We start from the raw sequence: 27349 nt of genomic DNA, 5'->3' as shown, positions 1-27349 counted from the left end.
AATTTTCTTCTACATCAGCTAAACATTAACATCAAACTCCATATTCTTACAAAAGAAATTAAATTATCAAGTTCTGTTAGCAAACATAAACATAAAACTAAGTATGCCACCATTTTAGCCATTTATACAGGTAGTCCTTGACTTACAACAGTTCGATGTTACAATGGAAACAAAATTCAGAAGTTTGGCATATTTATGACGTGATTGCCATTTGTGACTTCCTATTCATTTTGCTTCTCAGAAGGCGACACTAAACATCAGAAATAGTGATCATGTGACCATGGGATCCTCTAACATAATTGCAAGCTGGTTGCCAAGGAACAGATCACATGACTGCAGGGAGTGTGTCCTATGAACCACTTCCACAACAACAAGGACTGATATTAAGCCTTCTTGTTCAGCAATGTCATAACTTTGAATAGTTGCTGAACAAGAAAGATTATAAGCTCAGTCAGCTAATTAACTAGTTGCTAAACCACCCATAGAATCCTACAAAACTGGCTGTGGCTTGTCACATCCACACTTCTTTTAAATTGTTTATTTTATTCTAATTTATACTTCAGGCAGAATTGATCTACAATTAGCAAGACATATTCTGACAGCCCAGAACATTACAGGTATCAGTACTGGATTTCAGTTTCTTGATTCTGCAACTTGCCCTGAAGCAGACATCATACTAAACCATTATTTTAAAAAAATTATATCCCTTCTTTCCTTCAGAAGAGATAAAACCGTTCCATTTTTATTTCATTATTATCCCATAAGATAGTTTGGGCTTAGAGATTGAATTATCCAGTGAGTTTCATAACTAATGATCTGGAGTTGTGAATCTCCTTACTCCCAACACCTTGACTTCTATACTACACTGGTTTTCATAGCATATAAGCAGCCAGGAAATACTATTTGTAGTGAGTCATACCCTGTGATTATATTAGCAAACTAGGCAACCTGTGATCCATTGGGTCATTGTTTCAAAGATATTTCCTTAGCGGATTCCTCAGTTTCTTCAACAATGGAAGAACTTCGACTATACCGTCATCATTGGAAAGAGTGGGAGGGAGAGATTCAGAGATGCATCTACTTTGAAAACAGCTCATGTTTTATGACATTTTGTATTGTGTCCTAAGATGTTTTATTATAATTTTTATGTCATAAAATGATTTATAAAATTTGCCAAATTTCAATTCCATGGAAGTTATGACTTCCAGACTTTGGATGCATTCTATAAATTAGCCCATTTGAGGTACTTTGGTTCCAAAATTGTTGCCCTATGTTTCACCCATTTAAAAGTTACAGACATGAGTTTCAGTAGTGTATAAATAAACCATCTTTTAGCTAATGTTGTGAGAGCTCAGCTTCTGTTTTAGCTGCTATAAACTAAGGCTAATTATGTGCTATCAGGTTGTTTTCGACTCCTAGCAACCATATAGAAAGATTTTCTCCATGATAGTATATTCTTAATCTGTTCTTTCAAGTTGCCCAAGAATGTGCTCTTCACGACTATAACCAAGCTGCACAAATTTAGACACTACCAGTCTCCAATAGCATCATCTGTCTGGCCAATTTGATCCTGCAGGATTGACCCTTTGATATCATTTATTGGCACTTCAGAAATATATTTTTTCTGTAGCAACACTTGCCTTCTGGAACTAGTTTTTCCCCAAAATCTGAGTAGCCCCCTGTGTTGCTACTTAGAAGATCCACAAAGACCCAGATTTTTAGCAAGAGAGAATTCGCTCTCTTCGTTCCATCTGGTCTGTCATGTTTACCATCTTTTTTCATTATCTTTTATTGATTTTATTGTAATTTCTTAGATTGTTGTGGCCTCTGCAAAGTCATTGAGAGTTGGGAAGCATGCATGTTTATGATGATGATGATGATATGCAGGAAATCAAATTTTTATTCAAACTAAAATTGATTTATTGTTTGTTTAGCTTTTAAATGTTTCTTTTCATCCTGGTGCTTTTGCCTATTCCTTTATTAGGATTGCTGGACTGAACAGTGGCAATAAGAAAATTGTGAATAAGAATACCTTTCCCAGTTCATAGTGAAAATTTAATAGCTGTCATACAACTATCCTGCCTTAAACTATTAAGTATGCATTAGAAGCAAGATGGTGAATGAGAAGAAATGACATTTTTATATGCAGAATACACATTTAAATTGATTCTCTATATATATTGGAAAGAAAATCAAGGTAGACTTTAATTTGTACCTTACTTTTCAATGCTGAAACACCTGTGCTTCTTATGTAATTCTTGGTGTCAATTTTTTAGTCCAGGTTACCAGTACACTATTGTAAATGATTTAGTAGGCAGATTGGATGAGGACAGAGGGTGAAATTGACTCCTTCTCCTCTTTAAGTGAGGAGTAATAGAAATACTGTGACCCTAAATACCAAGGTGTGAGCACATGGTATCTGTATTCTGTGCTTAATGAACCACTAATTGCCCAATCAGTGAAGGACTTGCAGGCTAAATGTGGAATAAGAAGAAAAAAAAATAAGAGGAAGCATCCACTGATTTTTTAACCTGGAAATAAGGAGAAACTTTCTGACAGTGAGAACAATCAACCAATGGAAAAGCTTGCCCTTGGAAGTTGTGGGAGCACCATCACTTAAGACTTTCAAGAAGAGACTGGACTGCCATTTGTCAGAAATGGTGTAGGGTCTCCCGCTTGAGCAGGGGGTTGGACTAGATGACCTACAAGGTCCTTTCCAACTCTGATTATCTCTTAAACCTTCTGTTAGTCTGTTTTTAGAGGTTATGCCATCAGAATGTTAGATTCAGTTTTAAATCAGTTTGTATTATATTATTTTAATGCAATTTTGTCATGCAACTCTTTCATCAATTTGTATTAATAATAATGCAACACTGATATAGATCGAAAGCAGGTGCTTTCCAAACATTGAAGGAATCGAACAACTTTCCAGTCAGGATTGAAGTATTGCGGGGAAAAAGGCATTAAATGAAATAAGGAAACTGATTTTGGGACATAGATCTAATGGAGGATTTTATACCTGTGAAAAGGTAAAACGTGAACATAAAAGGAAGAAATGGTTAAATAGAATTTTATTAAACAAAATGGCAAATTTGCACTGAGAGGTATAATGGGAATGTAGATGTTATCTTTCTTGTTGATATAACAAAAGACTACCGGTATATGCAATCTGGACTGGGTTTTTTTGGAATTGTGAAGTTTCTTTCAGACCACTAACGGTTCCAGTTTGTGGATATGTTATGCCTCTCTTTGTCTGCCCAGATATGTAATATCCCTAGCCTCCCCCTTTGATGAACATGTTGGGCTTCCTTCTTGATTTATGTTTTGTGCTATACTCAGACTGGTTCTTTTTATTGCTTTGTACAGTTAGAGAATTGAGTTTTATCAGTCCTGATCTATATATCAGACTAGACATCGAGAATTATTTCTATTTACACACTTTATATGATTTTCAATATTGTACCATATTTTGATATAACCAGAGTTTTCTATTTCTTTTGGAGTTTTTGACTGATTTGGAAGTGGCTGACTACTGAGTTGTTATGTGTTTATTTCCTTTGGGGTTGAAATTTGGAATTTTAATGCTTTAAATTAAAAGGGAGATATTTTATATTTTGTTTAATTAAAAATCTTAATGTCTGAGATTGGAAGGAAGGGGTCAATTCTTCAGTCACACATCTCTATGCCAGGAATTGACATTATATGCATTTCAACCTTTGTATTTTCACTTTTTAATTGCCCAAAAGACAACTTATGAAAATCTTCTTGTGTGCAGGTGATGATACCAAAAATCACTAAACCACTATCCAAAGCTGGAGATGGGAAGATTAGGAGATTTTTGAAAGGGTATATGTGAAATATCTTGCCTTCTAGTCAATAGACTTAACATCTGCTATGGTTTCTAAACAGACCAAGTTCTTCAGATGTGAAGATGTGCCCTCTCATAAACATAGACAAATTCTGAAGGAGGTTCAAAGGAATATATGGTCTAATTTGTGAATTCAACACTACAAATATTGGCAGAAGTAAATATGTAGAAGCTCAGAATGGTGAATTAAACAGAACATTGATCTGATACAGATCAAGTGGGGCATTTGTTTTAGATTGTAGTTTATCAGTGCTGATGGTAAAATGGCAGAGTAATGGAGATTCTTAGCAGATGAAGATGCTGAATGAGCTTGAAGCTGAGAGGATCCTATGAATCCAAGAAACAGGTTAGGGATTCTGGATAGAGATGAGAAGAGCTTGGCTGTACCAACAAGAAACTTGCCTGTACTCTTTGCTAAGGCAAAATAGGTAAAGATTGTGGCCAAGACTTGAGGGGGGGGGGGATTTGCCATTAGAAATTAGCATTTGCAAAATTGAATCTTCAAGGTGATTTGCATCCTAAATTTCCTTACATGTAGCACAGCTGATACAAAGTAAATAAATTATGATAAAGTAGAATACGTTTGAAAAAAGAAAAATTCTGTAGAAACAAAAAAGTTTCAAGAACGAACATGCAATTGCTATAGTAATCAAAAGAAACTGCAAGGATTCTGGGAGCACCATGCAGTCATACACACACGTAAGGGTTCTTGCCAAAAAGTTCTATAAGCTATAACAGATTCCAGACAAGTATGCATAGAATAAAAGATTTGATAAATGAAACTGATGTAAAAAGTCATAATTAAGAAAGTACACTTTATTATACCTTTTCAAAAAATTATTGCAAAAAACCAAAAACAAATGGTTACACTTTATTTAAATTATCAAGTGCAAAATAGAAGCACCCTACAAGGTTCCATCTAAAGTTCATGGAAGTATTCTAGACTTGAAATAAGCAGTTGCAACTTCGCTTGGCCCAAAGAAATTATACTAACTTATATCAAGCTTAATTGCAGGGAACTAAATGTAGACCTCCAAAAGATCAGAAATACACACAAGGTGCAAAATCAGTCAAGATACAAAAATGTATCTACAAATATATATATTCTTTACATTAAATAGTTGCATTTAAAGGCTATCATTTTCAAATACAACAAGTTAATTCCAAGGTCTCTTTATCTTTCAACTAGTTATAAATATGAATTGAAACAAATATTGCTACTTTTAAAAATTATTTCCCACTTATGTTTTTTGTTCTTTGCCTTTTGGAGAAAACATCACGTTATAAGGCTGCCTTCTTTTGGGACGTGGACAGGGAGCAAACTCTTCTTTTATATAGCCTAAAAAAAAATAAAAGACAACAAACGTTTACACTATGGTTTTGGTAAAAAACACATGATTAAATTGTAGTGACATGAATTTCTGCCAATTTCAATAAGGAATAATCATAAAAATATTTATTAAAAACCCAATTACATAGTATAGTTTTATATTGAAAAACAAAAAATAAATGTGTAAATTAAGTCAAAGTTTTAGTCTCATACATACAAAATAAAAATATATTGTCGTTAAGATTATAAAAGTTAATTAAAAGAATTTCTCAGATAAAAATTGTATTAGTTTATTTTAAAAGTTTAATCTAAAAGGCTAGGGTAAGTGAGTTTTGATTTTCATTCAGAACTTTTATTGCAAAACACTATTCATAGCTATGAAGTGAGTAGGATATTGTGCTATTTGTCAATTTATAAGCTTCTTAATTACTGTTAGACGATTCATATTTTGAGATGTAATAACTTTCTATATGCAAATAGAAATTCTGTGCCACATTTTCTGTAGACTTTCTAAGAAATTTAATAAAATTTGTTTTCTACAGCACGGTGTATTGAAAACTGAATTTTAAATGGGGAAATTGCTATACAAGGATTTACTAGGTTGCTATAAATAAATTATCAACTTTCTGATTCAGCTGTGCCTCTATAGTAGGGATCTAATGCTGGTTTGACCAATAGGTTTAAATTAAAAATTGCCAAAAGAATGTGAATATTAAAAAACTAAATGATAAAAATTGTTATTATTATTACTGTAATGAAGATTAGCGATATCCTATTAACACACTGTAAAAGATTAAGGATAAAATTCACTGCAATCAGTAGGCATAATATCATTTGTTGTAGCAATTATTAGGTATTACAATTGTTTCAAATAAGCTATGTCATATATAAACTATGAAACAAATGAAAATGTAGTATTCCTACCAGTCCTACAAGTCCTATTCAAAACCAACAATGGGCAAAACCAAAATACACTAACCTCCTTAGACACCATGATTATACAGAGTGAGTCAGTCAAAATGCCTTTGGGCAAATAGAAAAATATTCTTCTGTCCATCAGATTCCCTATTCTCCCTGCCTCTAATTGAACTGATGTTCAGGCAGGAAATACTTCCTTCAGATTACATATTTTCAAAAGGTAGCCAGTGATCATCATTGTAAAATTAGAACAGAATTATCATTGTTGATTGGAGTTAAATTTGTGGCAAAATGGCCAGACTTCCAGTGGTTCTTCCTTGACTATTTCCTGCCTGAAAAAGATGGGGTGTAGTCTCCAGAAGGAGGGGATGATGACAGTTTTCTTCTGTACCCCCTCAGTGTAAGCAAAGCTTTCTTTTTAATTATAATAGATTCCCCAGGAAGGGGAAGGGCACCACAGGACCCTCCTCAATTGGTGAATCACCTCGCAGTGCTTGAGCATACCCTTATTGTGCCACCATGCTTCAAGTCATGGATCTGTTTGTAAAACATCCATAGACAAGTCTACAATGAGCTCTGTTCTCTGGCTAGTTTTTTAATGCCTTCTCTTAGATATTTGGGCCCTGTCACAACTTCTGGGAGGTCATATGTCTCTATTACCAAAAGTCAGACAATGGTGGTAGGAACAGCTGTGACCCTGCTTCCCAAGGCCCTATTCCTTTTTGGTTTGCTTCAATGTTTGCTCTATCCATTCTTCGTGCAGGGCTGTTGGGAGCTGCCTGAAGTAAGATACTATGTGTGAAAACCCTGGGCTGGGAAAATCTGATGTAATAATTATGTATGGTGACCCCCACTCTTAAAATACTTGAATTTTCAACAAATCTGCTTCTGTGGTATTTAGACATCTTTAAATCATCTGGATTTTATGATGGCTTATTCTTTCACAGGTTCTTCCAAAAAAAAAACCAAACCCTGAGCAACCTTTAAGACATGAGCTTAAATATGCAGATATGCATTTCCCTTGCTCCTCTCTTGGAGTTCACACATCCCTCTTCCGATATACTGCTACTGTATATCAGTAATTTTTTGGTTCTCTTGCTGCATTCTTTTAATGAAACTGAGGGAGATATGTCTGCTCATGCTAGTCTGGAGTAAATGAGTACTGCTCTGCTATCTTTCCAACCTTATGATTTGTTGGTCTTCAGAGAATGACTGCCAAAGGCCTACCTGGTGTTTAGCCTGTGTAAGAGTCGACCCAATGGATGCCACACAAAAGTCTTTTCCTGGTTGTCACAATTGCTGCTGCCCACTGTTTTATTTAGATGTGAGAGGAAGATGCCAAGAAGCTTCCTGGTCTGCCATGCATAGCTACTGGCTGCCAGTCACTGCAATTGATGCTACCTGGAGCCTCATTTCTCATACAGCTGAAGATTCCATGTGGTCTCCTGATCTGTCTTAGAGCTGTTGGCTTCTCTGTTTGCCAAAATATTCTGATAAAAGTCTTTGTATTCATAAATTATTCACCCCAATTTTACTGCTTTCTCCCAGTCTCTTTGGTTTGCTATTTGGTTTGTAGTATCTGATCGCCATGTTACTTAGCAGGGATACTGTTTGGGGAATTGCATTTCACTGAATGCCGCTTTTATCTATACTTCTGTTGTCTTTTTGTGAAACTTGTTAATGGGTCCTTAAAATGGAACTGCCACTAGTCCTCCCTAAAGGCCCTAAAGATTAAAACGGAGACGTTGTTTTGGAATAGGAAAAATTCTGCTTTCTACCTAGATGTTCAGTTAACCCATTTCCGTGACTTCCATTTTCTGTGAAAGAAGCAGAAACAGAAGCAACCACCCTTTGTTGATTCTATTCAGATTCCTGCATTACTTATGAAAACAAAACTTTTTCTTCATTTTTTGTATAGTATTGCTTTATATAATTACCTCTTTCAACACACATTTGTGTGGAAGGGAATCCAACTTCCCAGAAATTTTCTGGTGTTTCAGGAGGAATATAACGAGATCGATGTCTAGAACAGGTAGCTAGTTTTTTTTTTCTCTCTTCTTCTGGCAAACCTGCATAATACTAAGATACAATAATTAGAAATAAGTAACAAATGAAGGAGAATATTTTAGCACTAAAAACATGGATACCCAACAATATTTAACACCTATAAGCATATTTCTGAATCTCTGTTTTGTACTGTATTATAGGTACAAAATGAATCCTGCACTTTTGAGTTACCATATTTTCCAAATTAGCAATCCCCAAGCAATGGAAACCTTCCTGTGCAATACTTATATTCTTAATGGTATATTGTAGCATATATTTTTCTTCTTTCTAAAACTTTGAAAACAACATTCAAAAAAGAAGTGCTAATCCAGACAAAAGTCAATTAAGCATAACATCTCCAGTCTTGTTTATTTTGATTCAGAAGTCTTCTGCCTCTCACACTATCACTTTGGTATCCTGACATGCTAACATAACAACATACATTTGTGAAATTATTAATTTTGATTATACCAAACAAACTTTTTTTAAAATAAAGGCTTTAGTTATTTTTTAACGTATATGAACTGGTGGGAAAAGTTCCTGTTTTCAATATAACAGTTAGGCACTAACAATCACTTGCCAAAATGTAACAAGAACCAAGTTCCTGGAGAGATAAACCATGCCTGTGCAGGGACAGGAAATTATAACTGCTCTCACACAAACCTTGGCAACCCCCTCCTCCCTTCAGAGCTTTTATGTCCTGTTCCTTTCCTCACTCAAGAATGCAGATTCTGCATATTTTAGAGAACAGAATTAAGCTTCATCATAGGCTATAATGTTGCGCATTAAACAGAAAACACTAGCCACAATCTTGTTTGCTAAATAAAATAAGTTTCTTATTTTAAAGATTCCATTTCAGAAAAATATTGATGAGGATTTTTTAAGATGGCTAAAATAAACATTTAAAATTGAATCATTACTGAATTTTTGAAAGACATGGTGTAATATAGCACTGATATATAACTTCAAAACAAATAGTACAAAATAATAATAAATGAATTTCAGGTACTCTCATATGGAAGTAATTTACCTCTTATTATTTAAGGCAGTCATAAACGAGAATAGCAATATATACATTTTTTCATATATAATGCTCTCCCAATAATGAAACTGTATAATTATTAGATGAATATTTGCTCTTAATAAGCCCAATTCTGAAAGTCCTCAAGGACCATAAGGAGGACTTTGAAGTGAAAACAAGGGAACTATAGCAGTGGTGCTAGAAATCAAAAGAAAAAGTTGAGGAATCTTCTGTGATTAACAACACTCACAAGAATTTTCCATGGTAAATTCAGTAATATGTTTCTAAAAATTAGCAAAAACTCCATTTGAACACAGTTGTTGGTTTATCTACACTGGCTGATCCCTACCTTACACATAATTTTGGGGGGGGGATAGTTATCATATTGGTCCCTTAACTGTTCCCATGTTATACAACTCATAATGTGGCTCATTTACTTTTGATTTGACACGCAAACCCATTCTAGGGGGGAAAAATTGATGGATTATAAATGAATGTGAATATGCTTGGTTTTGCAAGATCTAACATGGGCCAGTAATCAGGACCAGAGTTTTACTCTTCCAAGATTTCAAACTCATGCTGGAGCCCATCTGCAGGGAATTTCTCTTTACTGGAATACATGCTTCAGGTTATTCTGAGTTTCTCCATAGGACATGGTGTTTTAATCCCTCATAATTTTTGGCTACCTTCTTCTAGTCACAAGTCAGTTTTATCTACATTATTTTCAAAATATATGACTAAGAACTGATACAGTACTGGCATGTATTTATGATAGTTGTAGTATTCCGGGGCCATGTGATCACCTTTTGCAACCTTCAGACAAGCAAAGTCAAAGATTCACTTAACAAGTGTATTAGTAATTTTACAACTACGGTGATTCACTTAACTGTGACAAGAAAATTTGTAAAATGAAGCAAAACTCACTTAACAACTATCTTGTTCAACAATGGAAATTTGGGGCTCAATTGTGGTCATAAGACCCACTGTATACTTACTATTTCACATTCTTTACAAGTGTGGCCAGTTAATTTTCTTCTTTCTTCTTTTTTCCGCACAACTTCAATATGAGGAAAATCCAATACGAGATTTGTTCTGCAGTGGACAAACACCAAATTCATGGTTATTTTCAAAGGCACAAAATTAGGCAGACCTTACTAAACACATGGAATAAAACTAAATGTCAATTCTACGTTGAAATACCAACTTGGCTATCTACATTAGAAGTGTCATATTAGATGAGAAGGGGGAGTTAAAAACAAGACAGGAGCTGAAGGATTTGAGATAGAATGGTGGGCTTATTTACAATTACAGTTGAGGTATAGTAAGGATATGAAAGAATGGGGTATTAGTAAACGTAAAACAGAATTAGATAAAATATTATTAGGAACGGATGAGAAATTGAGTTAAAAAATTTACAAAGTATTATTGGAATGTAAATTGGAAGATGAAAAGGTGAAAGAAACGATGTTGGCCTGGGTGAAAGATTTTGGGTATCGTATAAATTTGGATGACTGGCAAATTTTATGGAACAGGAACAGGAAAATTACCTTGGCGGCATCATATAAAGAAAGTTTACATAAAATGTTTTACCAATGGCATATCCCACCATCAAAATTAGCAAAAATGTACCCGAAATTATCCCAAAATTAAAAATATTTCTTAGATATTTTATTTGTGTGAGGTTACAAAATAATCCTTCAAAATATTTTATATTTGATTTCTTTTTAGGAATATTTTCAAAACTGATTATATTGATTTTGCCATATTATCATCCGTCAGAAAAAAGTAACTAATATTTATATCCTGAGGAAACTTGATTCCATAAATACCTTTCACCACTTTTAAAATATGTTTCCACAAAAGGCTTCTGCTTCATTTTACTTTGCTTGTCTCCTTCCCCTGAAAACATATAGATTAAGCCATAAACAACATTGGAAAGAATATAATTATAAATGTAACTGAAGTAATATGACTACAGAAAACTAGATTGATAACCATTTGTAACAACGAATACATTTTCTCTGAGTATCAAAGTTACATTTTTAAAGCAATGTTTTTATGTGCATTCAAAATAAAGCAATTATTTGTCTTCAGCTACAGACAGTGAATTCTAATTCTAATAACAAGTAAAATACTTTGTATGGTGCTTTTTTCTTTTCCTTCTTCCTCAGAAGAATTCTTATGGTCACATTCTGGAAGATTGTCATCTTCTAAATAAGATTCATATTCTTCATAAGTTGTCTGATCAAATATTTCTGTTAAGGTATCCTTTTCTCTTTTTTCTCCTTCTACAAATACAAGTAACAATAAGTATTAGCAATAAACATGACTATCTAAGCCCAATATATTTAAAGATAATAATTTTTTAGTAGGACATAAACACATTCTCATCTGATTTTTCCTCTTTAAAAAGTTGGGTGAAAGTTATATAGTAGTTCTAAGAGACTCCTAGCATTGTTTTAAAGAGATGGCTTTAACTATTGATTTAATTCTATTACTTTATTAAACATGTAAAAAGTCTCTCTGAGGGGGAGATGGGAAGTTTTAAAATTTGATAAATAAATCAGTGAATAAATAAAATATTTTAATGCATTTAATGTCACCAGACTAGATGCAAAAGAAAACGTGGGCAGATTACTATCTCATATATACGTATTCAGTTTGTCAACGCTAATGCCTTTTTTCAAAATCCAAATGTATATATGTACTGATAGTGCATGAGAGAATTTACAGGTAATCCTGTATGTTATGATAGCAATTGGGACTGCTATTGCTAAGCAAAGCAATCATAAGATTCAATATCTTGTGACTTACATTGCTTAGTGATGACAATCCTGGCAGTCCTGGTTGCTGTTGTAACCTAAATTGTGTGAGTCAGTAAGCAGGAACTGGTGGGGGTCCTAAGGAAGGAGCACTGTGTAGGCCGCACACAAACTGGGTGAGATGGGTGCTCCAGTGCTAGGCAAGCGCAGAGTGTCCAGATATTGGAAGATGCAGTTTGAGTACAGGGAGGCTGGGAGCTCTTACCAAAGTAACTAGTAACTTTTCCTGCTGGTTTTCCCATTGACTGTAGCTGTGGGAAGCTGGCAGGGAAGGGTGTAAATAATGATGAGGTGATGCAACCATTTTAAGTACAAGCCAAGTACCTGAATTGAGATCATGTGACCACAAGAGTGGTACAATAGCCAGAACTTTAAGGACCAGTCATAAGTATCACTTTTTTTAGTGCCATCACAGCTTTAAACAGTCACTGAATGAGTGGTTGGTAAACAAGGAGTACCCTCAGAGGTGGGATTCAAATTTTTTAACAACCAGTTTTGTGGTTGTGGCTTAGTTGGTGGGCGTGGCTTGGTGGTCATGTTTTTGGCTGGGCATGGCCAACTCAATATCACTCACATCGAGGCATGCATCGCCTTGCCTGGCCTCTCATGACTGTGGCGATGCTACAACTGTTTTAAGTGTGAAAAATGGTCATAAATCACTTTTTTTTTTGAAAGTTTTATTTGGGTTTTCACAAAAACAAAATACAAATAAAACATCTTTTTTGAAAATAGCATTGTCCCAGGTTATCACTTCTTCATACAGACACCAAACTCAATTTCATGCTCATTTTTATATTCTATTCCATATCTTATTACCGTTTTATATTTTCTACATAGTTTTTCCCTCTCTTCTAATTTTCTTAACGTTGTTTTAATTATCTCAATTCAAGTCATTATATTTATACTTTTGTCTGTCCTGTTACAATTTCACGTTATCTTTTCTTATTAAGCAAATTTTTCCCTGTAGTTACCAATTATGACACCTTTATATCCTTTAATTTTATCCATTCAAACTCTTATTTAAGCTTCAATGTATAGCTTTAAGATTACAACATTCAATATAATACATAACTTCCAATCAAATTCTGCTTGGTACATTCTTAAAATACACACTATATTCATAAAAAAAAATACATATATGTAAATAAAGCACACATTCCATTCCAATTCAATTCTATCATTAATATTCATTAAAATCTTAATATCTTTAACATTTCTTTTCAATTAAATATCATACTTCCTTGGAAACACTTATAAACTTTCCATAGTTAATTCTTTTTTTTCCATATTTCTCACTTATATTTTTATAAATCATTACCAATAATTAAAAATGTTCCCTCAATCATTTTAATTCATTTATTTATTACCAAACATTCAACTACATTACAGCAAATATTTTATCCATAATTTTAATCATAGTTTCTAAAATTATTTCTGTTTATAATATAACAATGCTATCTAATGTACCTTTGCAGAATCCCTTTTGCAATTAAATTTTCACCCATTATCTCTAAACAAGCTTATGGTTACAATCCTTATATCTTTTCTCTGTTTCTCCATTTCTTGTTTCTGTCTTTTACAACTTTTCCTTGCCTTCTTCCCTCTTTTTCTCCCTCCCCTTTTTACCCCCTCGTCTCTCTACTTCTAACTCTCTCATCTGTAATCCTCTCTTCTGTTGCTTTTTAATATTATACTTATCGTTCAAATTATTCTTCTTCTTTTTGGTTGTTTTTTCTAGTCTTAAACCTTTCACCCTCTCCCCCCCACTTTTCTTTTTCCCCTCACTTAAAATTATTTGATAATTAAAGATGGCTTCTTCTTTGTCCCGATCTTCTTGTTCTGCAAGCGTTTCTTGTTGCTTCTCATAGTTCCAGATCTCCATTTCTAAGAATTGAAACACGTAGCCAAAAGAACCTCTCCCTTCTTGTGCATCTTCTTTCCATTTTTTAAGTTCCATTTCCAGTTCTTCTAAGAGTGATACCATTTTAAAGACTTAAACAACCACCCGGTTATTTTAGTCATCCAGATGCAAAAACCAAAAATCACCAAGTAATCCAAATAATCCAAGGCTGTTTCTTTCTGCTTCTTTTTTCCACTTCCTCTTCCTGGGGTTCTGTTACCAAGTTTCAATTAAGATGTATCTTTGAGGAATCTTGTTGAAATTTCACTGTAAGTTCCTTTTAGTTACAGTTCCATTCCTAAGTTCCACGCAGTCTCCTCCATTTTTCCAGATCCTGCCCTTTTATTCTTTTTTTTTCTCCTTTCCTGCTGTTAAAAACTTTTAAATATCCAGAAATCTTTATTATCCCTTTGACTTTTATTTTCAGCTTAGATGCCTATTAATGTCAAAGTGGATTTTTTTCAATTTCCTGCTTAAGTCTCTTAGCTGTCAGTATAAGGAAGGGAAGAAAAAAAAACCCAATCCTTTCCCTTCTCTCTCTCCTTTGCAGCTTCAAAATATTCTTTGGGAAAAATGTTATTAAATTTAAATTCCAAGGTACCTTATTTGTTGCTTTTGCTGTTTGACCCGGTCAACCAAAACTTTCTCTTCTTATCTTCCTCCTGCACATTCTTTCCCAGTCGAGTTCTTTTTTGAGGTGGCCATTTCTGATTACTGCTACAACCGCCTTCAGGAAAGGGAGTAATGGCCAGCTGAGGAGGAGAGATGCGGCTCTCCTCAACCCTGCCGGCAGTCTCCCCCTTCTTCATCACCTCTACGGGGTGGCTTAGCCCTGAAACCAGCCAGCTCGGGGCGCTTCAGCGGCGAGCACGGATCGAAGCCTCGCAGAGACGAGGTTTCGGTCTGTTGCTGAAGCTCAAACCAGAAGCCGGAACATATAAGTCACTTTTTTTCAGTGCCATTGTAACTTTGAATGGTCACTCCACACAAGCAAAGGAGGGAAAAAAACTTGAGGAAGTTCCTGAGAAGTCTAGTCCTGCCAAGAATGTAATAAGGATTAACGGAAAGGCAGTTTCTATAAGCAACACCAGAATATTTCCTTCCTGCCTTCCTTACAGGATTAGGCCAGTAATTTTTTCTAACAACTGGTTCTCCGAACTGCTTAGAATGTTAACAATCGGTTAACACCCCTGAGTACCCTGTATGCCATTATTCAAAGACATTACATTGTCAACTTCCCAGCACAATTTCTGGTTTTACTTTTTCAATAAATAGATTAGGCTCTGAATCTATATGGTTATTAAAGACAGAAAAAGAATCCCTACTGAAGAAGCTCTCACTTTCTTTTCCTTGTATTTTGGATATAAGAGAGTTGCCTTCAGTCTTCAAGCTTTCCCCACGTCTTCAGCACTTGTAGCCAGACACATTCCTTCTCTACTTGAAAACTCTTTTTACTCCATATACTTGTGTTACATGGTTACTCATCTCTCCTAACTCGGCACTTATGCTCTTACAACTAGTTTATAGAACTCCACCTGGGTTTGTTGCATGCAGTGAGTTTGTTTCTGTTGCTTCTTTGCAGATTCTTTGGTCAGGTTCCACCCCACACTCCCCACCAATCCTTTGGCTCTGTCTCAGTTACTCTTGCCCACTGAAAGGTGGCTCCAAAGGTTGCCATTTCTTCCTAGGATTGGTGCTGAGTTGTTTACTTTGGACTTTTCTTGTTTCGCTACAGTCTTACTGGCTCAACTTCTTTATCACACCTAAACATGCTCTTGGTTTCTTATCTGTTTAATGGGATACTCTCCAATGAAATAGAAGAAGGAGCAATATAGCTTGTTTGGGGCAATTAGTTTATCCTTTCACAGTGCACTACCATCATTCCCTATTAACTGCAATCCTTATGAAAATGCTATTTTGATGCATCTGTGGAGTGGTGTCATAAATCCACATAAGTAAAGGTACATTAAGATGATTTATCTTCTTAATGCTTCTGTTTGAATAATAAATATAAACAAAAATAAAGTTACCTGGATTGTTTACTTCTTTCTGTCTTTGTTTTTTCATTCTTAATAGAATACTATCGCTGATATATGTATGGTCAATGTCCAGGGCCTCTGATCCAATTCTAGTTTGAATTCCTTCCTTTTAATTAACAAAATTAAAGATAACTACCAGTATGATACACAAAATTAAAATATCACTCCTAAAATTCAATTATAATTTTTTATAAATTTTCAATAAATCTAAATCAACATTTTAAAAAACAAATATTATATTTATCATCTTTTTAGATTCTAGAACAATCCCAAATCTTTTGGAGGTGCATCATACAAAGCAGCTGCATATTCAGGTCACATTTGTGTTTTCCAAAGTATGGAAATTCATATAGTTTTTCATACTTTAAACAAGTATAACCATGATTTGGAATTTCTAACAGATAAACTTCATTGAGCACTTCTATAAATGGAAAGAATTATGTAAATTTTGTTTAGAATTGATACAGGAATGGAATTATATTTTCATGGTGATTCAAAAAACAGAAAAACAATGTAATATTGCACTAGGCTTATGTCTTAAATAATTATATACATAATTATACTGTGTATATATATGTACAATTCAGTTTGTACCCATTTGCAACTGATTGAACAACATTCTGAAGTATCTCTTCTCATTTAAAAAGCCAAAGTACTTTTAACATGAATGTAATCCTCCAAGAGTCTGATTAAGATTGCATATATATTGGTGATCTATAGAGGTAAGATAGATATGCAAAAGTTTGCTGCCAAAAACCTGATGGATACAGTATTACTTTCATTTTATTTAAAGTTAAGGATGGCATTACTATTGGTATGTCAGAATGAAGATATTCTTCATACAATTCCCTAAAACAAGGAGTTCCCATATTCAATCTTTTTATATAAATATCACAAGTAGATTATAAATGAAAATTCATAAGGAAAGTTTCTAAACTATCAATGTTTCCAAAGACACATCTACAAAACTTTTCACATTTTTAATGGATTATGATGTCCAAAGTGGTAAATGAGGAAGTAAAAAAGATGATAATATTTTTGGTGAGAACAGAAAAGATATATTAAAGAATTCTTATTCTCATTTTGAATGAGAAGTTGGAATATCATTTTCTCGGTAGATAATCATCAAGTAGTCCTTGGCTTATGATTGTAATCGAATCCAGAATTAAAACTGTAAGTCATGCTGGTAGTTAAGTGGCTCATCATGTGACTAACCTAACCTCACAACTTTTTTTGTGATGGTCATTAAGCATTTGTCTAGCAAAAAACAACCTAAATCAGGTCACAGGACCACAGAATGCCACAAACATGTAACTTCATGTGCCAGTTGTGTCCTTTCCTGGATCGTGAGACCCTGCGCACAGTTCCTCATGGTCATCTCCCAGTTGAATTACTGCAACCCCCTCTACATGGGGCTAGCCTTGAAGAGCATTTGGAAACCACAGAATGCAGTAGCATGGACAGTTCTGGAGGCCTCTTAAGTGGCGCAGGTGATACCACTACGTAAGCTTCATTGGCTACCATGTTGCTTCTGGGTCCGATTCCAGCTGTTGGCAATCATCTTTAAAGCCCTTTATTGCATGGATCCAGAGTACCTGAGGAACCGTCTTACCCTGATGGGACTAACCTGCCCAACTTTTTCAGCAGATAGAGCGTACTGCAGATCCCATTGGCCAAAAATTTTTGACTGGTGGAGTCCAGGAAGAGAGCCTTTTCTGGTATTCTCTCATCAGAGGTGAGATCTGCCCCCACACTCTTGGCTCCCAGAAGAGTCTAAAATCCTAGCTCTGCCACTTGGCCTGAGAGGGGCTGACGGGATCGATAAGATTCTCATCTCCAGGCTGCCGATAAACTTGGTTCTTAACTTTTAATCTTTTATTCTATATTTAATTATTTTTAGCACTTTTTAACTTTGCTGTTATATTGTAAGCCGCCCAGAGTCACTGTATTAGTGAGATGTGTGGCAAGAAATTTAACAAACAAATACATGAGGGCCAGTTGCTGAGAGCCCAAAGTGCAGTCTGATGACTACATAGGGGGCTATTGGAACTTTGAACTGGGTCGTAAGTCCCTTTTGGGAGGTCCATTGTAACTTTGAACGGTCATTAAATGAGGATTACCTATACAGGTTTAGAGATTTTAATAACAAACGGTTTCTATGTGTATTGTATAAAGAGCACTGTTTCAATGTACAGTTATGTTTAGGGATTAGCTATAAAGCTTTGCATTATCAATAATTAAATGTATATCATTTTTTATTTAGTCTTTTAAGAAAAAATTGTTTTGTTTTATTTCATTCTTAATAGATCAAGAGTCTAATTTATTCAAGTGAGTTCAATGTGCAAAACTGTAAAATTCCTTACTTTTGTGTCAATCAGAGTAACATCCATTTTGTACTGAGAAAGGTCAGCTCCTGGATCTATACTCCACTGCACTTTTTCCAAAAATATTTTATCTGGAAAGGAAAACAGAAGTTTTAAGTGTAATGACTGTTCTATAGTGACAAAATTCCATACCTACAGTAATCCGATATAAAATACAAATCATAGTCTGTATAATTACAGACTTCAGGTGTCATAAACATAAAAAGCTATACAAGAGAATATGCAAGTAGTAAATTAAGAGAAGATCCCAGAAACAAAAATAGCATGAAAATATCTGTAGCTGGAAGCATGTTTTGGTTATGATATTACCAACAATAATACCAGAGGTATGTTTTGTATTACATTACATTACAATACCAGAGAGAGTAATGCTAGAGAGCCAGTTTGGTATGGTGGTTAAGGAATCGGGCTAAAAACTGGGAGATCTAGTCCCGCCTTGGACATGAAGCCAGGTGGGTGATCTTGGGCTGGTGACTTTCTCTTAGCCCTAGGAAGGAGCAATGGTAAACCATTTCTGAAAAACCTTGCCAAGAAAATTGCAGGGACTTGTCCAGGCAGTCTCAGAGAATCAGAACAGAACTGAACAGAAGAAAAAAGAAACAAACGAAGGAGTTAGATTCAAAGCCTAACAGTCAGTCAGTCCTATTCATTTATAAAGTTATTAATAAAAAGATACCTTGCTCAAATTTTGTGATTTTTGTCATCCTGCAAGGATTTGGCTGAAGTACTGATGCTGGTTCACCTATTCCATGTCCCGATCTTATTCTCTTGCATATTGGTTCATGATCCCCAGCAACCTCCTACCAAAACAATTGAGAACATTCTAATTTTTAGCATAGAATTATTATCTGCCTATGCATATTTTCAGTAGCATTTATCTTCTGTTCATCAAACCTATATGCAGAAACAAAAGTACTCTCCTATGTACCTTGCAAAATCTCTATAGGAAGAAATGGATTCAATTTCTCAAAAAAAACCCTCAGAGTTAAGATAAGGGTGCATTATAAAATAAATGCCTCAATCGCATACTTACTTTTATACTGTCATCATTTTGCAAAGGTGGATTAGAAAAAATAGCAATTTCCTCTTTTATATCATGCTCTTTCACTGGGGACATTTTGGTAGGAGATTTTAGGATTGCTTCTTGTACGCAGGGATCATCTTGTGAATCTTTGTTCATTACAGAATTACTATTGGTGATTTTAGATGGAGAATCTTTCACTAGAGGTTGAAAAACACCATGGAGAGTTGCCTGCCTCATTTTTATTTTGGAACTCTCAGCAATTATTTTTTCACAGGGAAAATCAGAGAAGCGATCGGACAGATCCAAAGGTTTATCGATCGTGTTATCTCTGGCAATAGGAAAAACATCTGCATAGGACGGAAAAGCATTTTCTTTTTCACAGCGGATTACATGGTTGCTCTTGTCATCATTTTTTTTCCTTTTAGAACATCTGTTCCCTAACAGTTTCTGTGATGCAAGATGGAAGCCACCTTTGATGATGTCACTTTTATCCAGATGTGTATTGTTCACACATGTTATGGGTTCCTCTGAGTTCTGTTTCAAAGCCACTTGTCTATCAATTGGGGCTTGATTGAGAACTGTTTCTATTTCAGTCCCAAGGCTCATAAAAGGAATGTTTTCAGATTTTGATCTCACTTTTTCAGATCTTGAAAGAGAAGAATTGTTGATGGAGCTGTTTTTCAGATTTGATTTTTTCTCGGCTGCTAAAACAGATGGGAAGAAAACTAAGCTACTTTTAATATTGGTAGAAGCCCCGAAAACAGGAGAAGGTATGTTGGAATCCCATGTTGTAGGTGTAGAAGGATCGTCAGATGGGTCGGAAAATCTGAACAGAATTAAATTTTATAAATAAGATTAAAAGAAATTGCAAAACAGGATTCTGCCTTCAAGTACTTTTAGTGATTTTGATATATATATTATTTATATCATGTTCCCACAAAAATTTTTAAAAGTTAAAATCTTTGAAATATATGAGCATTTATGAGTAAGAATAAAAAGGATTAAAATTAATAATACAATAAGTTCACAAGTTGAGCAGCAGACTCAGGTACTTAGGGAATCATGAAAAAGCTGTTAAAGACATAACATTATGAAAACATATAAGTAGGTAGCAGGCAATCTTCTGTGGGAAAGGAATTTTTAAAACCAGGTATTGTCTTTGAGAACAATATCTTCTTAGTAGTTATCCACATCACATGTAATAGAATAAAGTATTCATAAGAATATATCCAAATATAATCCTAAAGTATTAATAATTCTTTTTTAAAAAAGGAAGACTCACTCTAAATTGTCACTATTATTTTTATAGCACTCTTGAGCCAATTGTTTTCTTGTAACTCCAAGTGGTTTGCTGCAAGGTTCCTATGGAATAAAAATATATGAGTTCAGAAATAATTCTAATATTGCACATTATCATTTTCTAATGCATCCCAATTATATTTATTCACTTAGTGAACAAAGAATATTATTATTAATTGACACTCTTAAGACCAAACCAACCAACTGGTTGGGACCAGTGTACAAAGCACAGAATTATCAGATGTACATGTACAGAGTTCTTACTAAACATTTAAATTCTCAGTGAGATTTGTGGGATGGAAAAGGGAACATAAAGTAATATAGAATCTTGAATACTGAAAAGGTGAACTGTATATGACACTTAATTGTTCCTTGACTTCCCAAGCAAGTATTTTGTAGTCCTTAACTTATGACCCAAATTTCCATTGCTAAGCAAGACAGTTGTTAAGTGATTTTTGCCCCATTTTATGATCTGTCTTGCCATAGTTGTTAAGTGAATCACTGCAGTTGTTAAGTAAGACAGTTATGTTATTTTATTTATTTAGATTTGTCAATCGCTTACAAGATAATAGGTATAAGTACTGTATATACATAGTTATGAATACATGAAATGGGTACATATAAGAAAAATAAAAGAAACAATAGGACAGGGACGGTATGCATGTTGGTGCGCTTATACATGCCCCCTACAGACCTCTTAGGAAAAGGGAGAGGTCAATAGTAGACAGTCTAAGGTTCAAGTTTTGGGGGTTTGGGGAAGAAACCACAGAGTCAGGTAGAGTATTCCAGACACTGACCACTCTGTTGCTGAAGTCGTATTTCCTGCAATCAAGTTTTGTGCGATTAACCTTGAGTTTGTATTTATTGTGTGCTCTTGTGTTGTTATGGTTGAAGCTGAAGTATTCATTGACAGGTAGGACATTGCAATGTATGATTTTATATACCATACTTAGATCAGACTGAAGATGGCGTAATTCAAGGTTTTCTAGGTCTAGACTTTCAAGTCTGGTGGCATAAGGTATTCTACAGCAAGTAGAAGAGTAGAGAACTCTTTTTTAAGTGAAACTGGCTTCCCCATGGGCTTTATTTGTCAGAAGGTCACAAAAGATGATCATGAGCCCAGAACACTGCAACCCCCTCCCCATAAATACATGCCAGTGTCCAAATTTTGATCACATGGCCATGTGGATGCTGCAACAGTCATAAGTATGAAAAATGGTCACAAGTCACTTTTTTTCCAATGCCATTATAACTTTGAATAATATCTAAATCAATGGTTATAAATTGAGGATTATCTGTTTGCTTGATTTTTAAATATATACTTATATCATAATTTTCAAATGCAAATATATTTTTGTATTACTAAGGAATTAGTACATAAATGTAACTTTTGTTGAATAGTACTTTTGAATACTAGCCTGCCTCACTGAATGGTCCTGCATAGAGTTAAAATACATTTGAAGGGCTGGGTCAGTTCTTAGTCATATATTTTGAAAGTAATGTAGAAAAAAAATACTTGTGACTAGAGAAAGGTAGACAAAAATGATGAGAGATTAAAACACCAGGTACTATAGAAAAACATGAAAAACTAAACATATTCTCATTGACTTATAAACCCTTATTATAACCCTTATTATTTTCTAGAATGGGTTTTTATGTCAAATTAAATCACAAATACATGAACCATATTATGGCTTAGTACAATGTGGGAACAGTTAAGGGACCAATATAAGGTAAAGGTAAAGATTCCCCTCGCATATATGTGCTAGTTGTTTCCGGCTCTAGGGGGCAGTGCTCATCTTGGTTACAAAGCCAGAGCCAGTGCTGTCCGAAGACATCTTCGTGGTCATGTGGCCGGCCTGACTAAACGTTGAAGGCGCACGGAATGCTGTTGCCTTCCCAACATAATGATTCTTATTTTCCTACTTGCATCTTTACATGCTTTCGAACTGCTAGGTTGGCAGAAGCTGGGACAAGTAATGGCAGCTCACTCCGTTACACGGTGCTACGAATTTGAACCGCTGAACTGCTGACCTTTCTGATCAACAAGCTCAGCATCTTAGCCACTGAGCCACCATGTCCCCAAGAGACCAATATAATTATACAAAAATAATTATGGTGAGGTAGGAAGCAACCAGTCTGTGTGAATGAACCACCAATAATGTTTAATACTACCTGTATTAAAAAATATTGAGTAAGCCTTCTCAAACCTAGTTGTGAGAGCACACGACTTTTTATACTATGTTCATGTTTATTAAAAAATGAATTATGTTCCAAAACTATAACTAAAGAACCAGTGTGAAACAATGAATAGTTATATCTATTCAGCAAAGAAATGCATTTAGCAGTGCAAAAAGATTTCTATCTATTCCTTCATGCTTATTTCTAGTAATTTGCTTTCCAGCAAATTGAGGCCAAACATTCCTGCAATTTTCTTTGAAAAATTTATGCAGATTCAGGAACGATGTAATCATTTCATTTGGCATAACGAAAATGTAAGATAGACTGCAATTTTTAGAATCTATCTTATTTAGCTTTTTGGGAAAAGATCAGAAGCATCCATTATAAATTACAAATGCCTGATTGCTTTATGTATTAGGCTTAACAACCAGTGGTATGTTTTTTAAGTCATTAGATGGAATAAAGAAAATTATGAAAATTAATCTCTCGGATAGACTTTATGACAGATCTTAAAAATAGTACTTACATGTTCATCACATTCAAGTGTTTCTGTAACAACTGCCTTCAAATTAAAATGCACTGAATTGGGACATTCTTCTTTCACTTCTTTGCCTGTACCAATGGAAAAGGAAATCAGCAAAAAAAATACAAGATAAATATTTCTCCATTTTTGGTAATGGTCTTTTCAATCTTTTTTATGCTGAATTAAGACTTAGGTTTTGCATCTCCTATCTAAAGAAGGAGAAAAAATTCTACTGGTTAGATTGGTACAATCTTGTACCAAGTCATTTACAAGCTATTGGACACCGAAATATTCTTTTTTTTTGCTAATCAGTCTTGTTCAGAAACGATCACTTTTTGGTTACTTAGGATTTTGAATCCATGTAGGAAGCATTGCTAAATTCTCGTTGTCTTGTAGTCTGTATTATGAGGTCAGCATTTCGCAATAAGCATATCTTAATTTCACTAGTTCTGGTAGAGAGCAATTATCATATTTTAATGGACATACCAAGCGTTAAATTCAACTTATTCTTTTAGTCTCTAATCTGCTTTGCTTACATTTGACATACAAAACTAGTTGTCATAAACCGGAAGCTGCTATTTTTTGTGGTACATTAGGTCAAGATTTTTGCTCTCTTTTCATCATCTACTATAGTATAGTCTTGATACTGAAAATCAATATCATATCAATATTGAAAATCCTGTATAGCAATAGCACTTAGACTTATATACCGCTTCATAGCGCTTTACAGCCTCTCTAAGCAATTTACAGTCAGCATATTGCACCCAACAATCTGGGTCCTCATTTTCCCCACCTTGGAAGGATGAAAGGCTGAGTCAACCTTGAGCATGGTGGGATTTGAATTACCAAATTGCCGGCAACCAACAGTCAGCAGAAATAGCCTGCAGTACTGCACTGTATGGCTATTTAATAGTCTTATCAATGCTGTCAACAATTTTTTTTCAATTTTTTTGTAGTCTATATTTAGGTTATATATTTATAAGTAAAAATATTTTTTAAAATAGTATGTTGAATGTTGGTGAAACTAAAAGAAAAATGAGAAATATGAAATAGTTCTGAATCAAAGTGGTTTTATTCTATGAAATGGAATTGAATATATTACTACATGCATGGAAGTACATATGTATAGACATATGTAGATTAATTAGGAATGAAAAAATACTAAAAAAGAATGGTACAGAATGCTATAATAATTATTATGGATGAGTATGAAAGTACTAATTTGTAGACTGATGATAATTGGTTTGAATGGTGACAATAAATGCTGCAGGGATGACTTCTGAGAAAACTATGCAAAATTCTGATTATATGTCATCCAGTAAGAAAATTATGTTAGGAGCCATAAAGAAATGATAGGAATGAGCAAGAGGGTACAGAAAAATGATTCAACCTTTCAGAGATCAGGAATGAATGAGAATTGGGATTGTTGGGATATACCTGTGTAGAAAGTGCTATTTCGAATATGTCATATAAGCTTATTTATGAGCACATATGGCAAAGGAAGGGATTTAAATCTAAAAGCAAGATTGATTTGAATGTTTTTGATGAAATGCTGGGAAAATTAGTGAAAGATATACAAAGATTATGAGAAATTCTGAATATGGGATAGACTATTTCTCAATAGTATCAAATGTAACCTGGGAAAATGGACATTGAAGGAACAAAGTAAAAAGAAACAAAGAGGTAAACAATGTTATAGTGAACTAGATTTAGCTGTATTTACTTTCCTTTTACCTCACAGCTTTACTTTCTTTTTATTTCCTTTCTGCCTTTGAATAACATTACTTACTATGAAAGGGAACAGCATCATATGCATCTGTGTATTTATGTGTGTGTCTATGTATTGCAGAAATAGTTCCTTTATTATATAGATATTAAAAAGCAAACATTAAAATAATTGTTATTGGAATCCTTGCCAAATTATGTTTTTCAATGCTACTTGAAAAGTAAAGAATCTGAAAAGCATAAAAAAGCTTTATAACAATGCCATCACTCTTGTTGCTAAGCAAAAATTACCAAGCTGACCTTAAGCGACTGACCAAAGAAATCAGTATTTATTAAAGCTACCTCCTGTTTTACAGTCAAGCTGTCTCCTAAAGTGCTAAAAACAAAGAACTTAAATAAATATACAAGCAGTAATTAATAGAAAAATACAGATTAAAAGGACGCAGGGAGAAAATATTCAGGCTTTTGATCCCTTCATGCTGCTTTGCTGATGAACTAACTTGCTGAGGTTCTTTATTGCTTCTTGAAGCTTGGTGGAATATCTTGAAGAATAATTCATGGCACATATGACTTGCCTAAGTAGCTCTAATTTGTCCTCTTCATCAAGATTACATTCACAATTTCTGTTACAAATGTCCAACTTAACCAAAGATGTATATCCTTATAACATATCTATATCAAATTTTCTGTGTCAAAAAAACCCCTTAACCCACTGAATACTATTCCAATATGTTTAAAAACTTATTAAAAACATAAACCTTTTTCTTACCATATACATAGAAACTGAAATTTTAAGTTTTAAGTTACGTTTCTTAATCAAAAATTAATTACACTAAAATAGTTTTGGCTGGATTTATCAATATTAAAACATGTGCATATTAATTTTTTGTCGCAATATTTTGTAACTTAGTATCCCCCGCAGATATAATAACGTGTCATAAATTCTCGATAACATACTTTTTCTGGGCGCAAATTATAATAATTGTATTCCAGCAACAGCTGAAGCATCAGTTTGGTCAGGGCTACTGTACACTTCAGTTGTTTTTGCAAAGCCATATGACTCAATAAATAATTAAATATACCTAGTATATTAATGTATTTCTAACCCATTTGCTTTGAATCATCTACTTGATTTTAATTTGTTGATAAAAATCTTAAAAGTTATACCAGCAAATAAAGGCTTCCAATATTATGTAGCTGAATGCCCAAGTTACACAAGCTTGCAGCAAATAAAAAGCTAAGCTAAGAATAATTAACTTACATAAAGATATAATATAATTGCTTTACAGTTCCATCTGTTTCTTCAAAAATATTATGGAATTAACTGTTTGAACATCTGCTTCTTTTCTAACTAAAAAAACAATATAGGAGATCTCTTTAAAAGATTCTTTTTTATTAAATAATAGTGTTGTTATTGTTATTAAATATTAAGTAATGCTAAAATTGGTGATATTTACTTGAATCTGGGGACAACTGTGGATCACATGTATCTGCTACCAATATTTCTTCAGAACAAGCAGGCTCTTGAGTAGGTGACAACTGAATATTTCCATGTTCTAGAAAAAAAATACAGAATTTATATTTAAATATTTATTTATAGAAAACCTTTTAAAAAAATAACTGATATGCTTAGATTCCAAATGGTTTTGATTTCTAGTTAACTGTCTTGCCTTTCTTCTATATATATAATGTTAATGTTGACATAATAAACTGACAAATAAAAGCTGAGTAGACCTGGATGTACAAATCTATTTTCTCTGAGAGAATTTGAGTAGTTTTTGTATGTAAATAAATCAGCAAAATAGCTGAGTAAGAACTAGATTTATTGATTCAAATTTCAATAAAGTACAAATTCAATATATACTTTAAACAATTCACATTATGCTTAAATAAAACACAACTACCAGCCAACCTAGTCAAAATCCCCACAAAATACTTTTGTATTAACACCTGTGGATTTCCATTAAAGTGGTCCTCTTTGTCTTGATTGGCTTTTAGATATCAGAGTTATGCAGATAGCTGTATATTTTAATTGGTTTTCATATTTTGATTAGACATTAAACTATATTGTAAAAAAAGTCACTTTCTGTCCAGAATACTAGAGAAAAATGCATTTATTTAGAAGTACCTGTAGTATTGAAGCCTAAAAATTGGACAACGTTTAAGGGTTGAGGACCTGGGTATTGAACAAAAGATAGTGACCAAAGAACAGTTTGCTTGTTAGTCTAAATTAGGCAAGTATGTACAGTGGTATATAATGAAATTTAGA

General features: G+C 34.0%; 1 protein-coding gene across 6 annotated transcripts in view; it reads right to left on the bottom strand.

Annotated features, from left to right (window-relative positions):
• Positions 1–4703: 4703 nt before the first annotated feature.
• RBBP8 (RB binding protein 8, endonuclease) overlaps positions 4704–27349 on the bottom strand; it is a 50253-nt gene continuing 27607 nt past the window's right edge. For all 6 annotated transcript variants that reach the window (XM_087931162.1, XM_087931163.1, XM_087931164.1 and 3 more), the window contains 12 exons: positions 26538–26636; positions 23359–23444; positions 20635–20714; positions 19362–20178; positions 19005–19128; positions 18308–18399; positions 15936–16050; positions 11319–11471; positions 11013–11082; positions 10179–10275; positions 8054–8195; positions 4704–5207 (listed from right to left, as the gene is read on the bottom strand). In XM_087931162.1, the coding sequence (XP_087787288.1) occupies positions 5110–5207; positions 8054–8195; positions 10179–10275; positions 11013–11082; positions 11319–11471; positions 15936–16050; positions 18308–18399; positions 19005–19128; positions 19362–20178; positions 20635–20714; positions 23359–23444; positions 26538–26636 (1973 nt within the window). In that variant the 3' untranslated portion in view covers positions 4704–5109. The remainder of the gene's footprint in view (positions 5208–8053; positions 8196–10178; positions 10276–11012; positions 11083–11318; positions 11472–15935; positions 16051–18307; positions 18400–19004; positions 19129–19361; positions 20179–20634; positions 20715–23358; positions 23445–26537; positions 26637–27349) is intronic.

This window comes from Pseudonaja textilis, chromosome 3 (genome assembly GCF_049901715.1).
Source record: "Pseudonaja textilis isolate UNSWEBS1 chromosome 3, rPseTex1.2, whole genome shotgun sequence".
Lineage (NCBI taxonomy): Eukaryota > Metazoa > Chordata > Lepidosauria > Squamata > Elapidae > Pseudonaja > Pseudonaja textilis.
The sequence above is the reverse complement of the archived record's forward strand: the minus strand, read 5'-3'. Positions and strand labels throughout refer to the sequence as shown.